The sequence below is a fragment of the Empidonax traillii genome, unplaced genomic scaffold, assembly GCF_003031625.1.
Source record: "Empidonax traillii isolate 1590-97213 ecotype Southwest subspecies unplaced genomic scaffold, ASM303162v1 scaffold2026:size82458, whole genome shotgun sequence".
In the NCBI taxonomy this organism is placed as follows: Eukaryota; Metazoa; Chordata; class Aves; order Passeriformes; family Tyrannidae; genus Empidonax; species Empidonax traillii.
In genome coordinates this window covers 45,584-48,235 of record NW_020957219.1, presented here as the reverse complement: position 1 = coordinate 48,235, position 2,652 = coordinate 45,584, and the positions used below count along the sequence as shown (strand labels likewise).

At 49.2% G+C, this 2,652-nt stretch overlaps 1 protein-coding gene across 1 annotated transcript in view; it reads left to right on the top strand.

Moving 5' to 3' along the window:
* The window catches only part of BRWD1 (bromodomain and WD repeat domain containing 1), a 40,229-nt gene that overhangs the window by 30,012 nt on the left and 7,565 nt on the right, over positions 1–2,652 (top strand). Inside the window, exons 39-41 of the mRNA XM_027909272.1 lie at positions 5–202; positions 1,020–1,205; positions 1,449–2,416. Coding sequence (XP_027765073.1) covers positions 5–202; positions 1,020–1,205; positions 1,449–2,416 — 1,352 coding nt within the window. The remainder of the gene's footprint in view (positions 1–4; positions 203–1,019; positions 1,206–1,448; positions 2,417–2,652) is intronic.

Sequence of the window (2,652 nt, the reverse complement as noted above, 5' to 3'; positions counted from 1 at the left end):
AAAGTTGAATCTGAGCAAGAAGATCCTTCCCCCCAACCTACCTCAAGCAGAGCCGCCTGTGTCACAAGCCATAAACAGAACCCTGGCAGATACACCCAGAGTTCCTCCGGAGAATCCTCGGATTCCATGTGCCTGGCACCCTTTGAAAGGAATGGCAAAGCCAGATCCACAGCACTCACCAACTGTTCTGTGTTATCATCAGGTCAGCAGGTTCATCATTTATAAATTTATAATATTATCAACTTGTTTTAGTGAGACCCCCCTGCCCTGCAGAGCTGCTCCAGCCCTGGGAACAGCACAGGGAGCACATGGAGCTGCTGGAGAGAGCCCAGAGGAGGCACCAAGAGGATCCCAGGGCTGGAGCAGCTCTGCGGGGAGGAAAGGCTGGCACAGCTGGGATTGTTCAGCTGGACAAGAGAAGCTTTGGGGGGACCTGAGTGTGGCCTTGCAGGGCTTGAAGGAGCTCCAGGAAAGGTGGAGAGAGACTATTTCCATAGTATCTTTGATAAATTATACCATCTAAGATACAGGTTTTATGCCTATATATATATATATATATATATATATATATATATAAAACATGAAAATTGGCATCCAAAATCAGAAAATTACTGCAGTTCCACCAGACATAAAAACCTTCTTGTCTTTCCCTCCTTTCCTTACACCTCACCTTGACAAAAATTCAGCTTCTTTCCAAGAATGCAAGTCCTGGTGAGCTCTGTCAGAATATGTTTGGTGGTGGTGTTTTTGGTTTTTTTTAACAAGCTTTGCTTTCAAATCTGTTGCTTGAAAAGAGCTGTTGAGAGCAGGCTGAAGAAGCTTCTTGGCACTGCAGGAATATGGAGTGGGATATTTTGCAGAGCTACCTGGAAGACATTCAGGGAGGGTTGGGAATTTTAAGACAGAACTGTGAGGAAATAATGAAGATTTCCTGGATCGGCAAAACGCAGCTCGGAAGTGACAGCCCTTTGGAATTCTAATTGACATCTATTATTTGGGTTTGGTTTTTTTTTTGACAGAAAGTGAAGGTTCAGCGGTGTCTTTATCGACTTCCTCTTCCTCTTCACCCTCCACGAGCAGCTCAGAAGACAGCAAGGAATGTTGTGAGGCCAGCGTGTCCCCCCCGCTGCACAACGGGCTGTGCAGGAGGAAGGGCGGCAGCCCCAGGATGACCCGCAACAGAGCTGCTCAGAGACAGCACCCAGGTATGGCCTGGGGCCTGCAGTGGCACCGGCAAACACCACACCTGTCTGTAAATAAATTAGACCCAAAAAGAAGTGTAATTTTTTTTAATTAGTAATTTTTTTTATGACAACAGAAGCACCCGACTTGACCGGGAGTGCCTTTCATTCGTCGTGTCTGCGTGTTGAGCCCGTCCCAGATCTGACCAGACTTCAGAAGCTGCTGTGTTGATATTTCAGATTTCAACCTCTACTTTTCCTTTGCAGGGACGGTTCTTCAGGAGAACGGGAACACCAGGAAAGCTGTCAGGAAAAGGCTGTACGTAAATAACTCCCAAAACGCTTCAGTGCTGCCATCCCAGCCCCTCAGCAACAGCACGGGCAGGCACAGGAAAACCCCCCGAAGAAGCGCTGCTCTGGCTGCCAATAAACTGAGGCTGATGAGTGACGTGGAGGAGGAGGTTTCCAGCTCGGAAAGCATCGGAATTGGCTGCAGGAACAGGAAGCTGCCCCACCGCAACGCCTCGGCCGCCGCCCGCAGGATGCTGCTGGAGAGATCCGAGGATGACACGGGCTTGAAGTCAGAGAGCGAGAAAGAATTAGAAGAGCAGCTCACCAAGAGGAAAACCCTTTCTCAGCCTGGTTCATCTGCTCCACGGAGGAAATTCGTGAGCGAATCCGAAAACGGGAGTTCGGATTCCGAGCCGGACGCGCGGCCGTGCCAGAACACCTGGCAAAGCAACGGCCACAAACACTTCCGGGGCTCGGCCCATCCCTTGTCCCCCAAAGGGAAGAATTCCAGCCCAGACTCCTCAGAGGACTCCAAAAGCCATAATTCCGAGGAGGGGAGCAGTCCCAGGATCTGTGACCAATCCACGCCTGCACACGAGAAACCTGCAGGGAGCGACTCCGAGGACGAGGCGGATTCCGAGGTGGACGGGTGGGATGGCAGGAGAGCAGCTGGCAAACAGCTCGGTGCTGCTGGGAAAAAAGCAAAAGTCCTGAGTGATTTAGAGGACTCAGCAGAATCTGAGACAGAAACCAGGGAGGAGTGGAAAAGTTTCCCCTCGGAGAACTTGGTGCCAACCAGGATTGCAGGGAATTCCAAAGCCGGCCCCTGTTCCAGCTTCCGTCGCTCCTCTGACACAGACTCGGAGGCTGAGTCCAACAACAGCAACTACTGTGAGACTTCACTGACAGCAAGCAAGAGGAAAAGAAAAGGAAGACCAAAAATCATCAGAAAAGGTGAAATTTTAAAAGTTAATGCCTTTAACTCTTGATGTCCTGAGGGGTGACAGAGGAAAATCTCTGGGACCTGATTAGAGAATTTCAGTAACCAAAACCTTCTGGTTTGTAGTTTTCTTGCCCTCGGTTTGTGGGTAAAGATGATCTGAATTTCCTGTTGAAAATTTTCTGTGCTGGCCTGGATTTAAAGCAGTCATTTTATTGATAATTTATTTTCAAAATATTG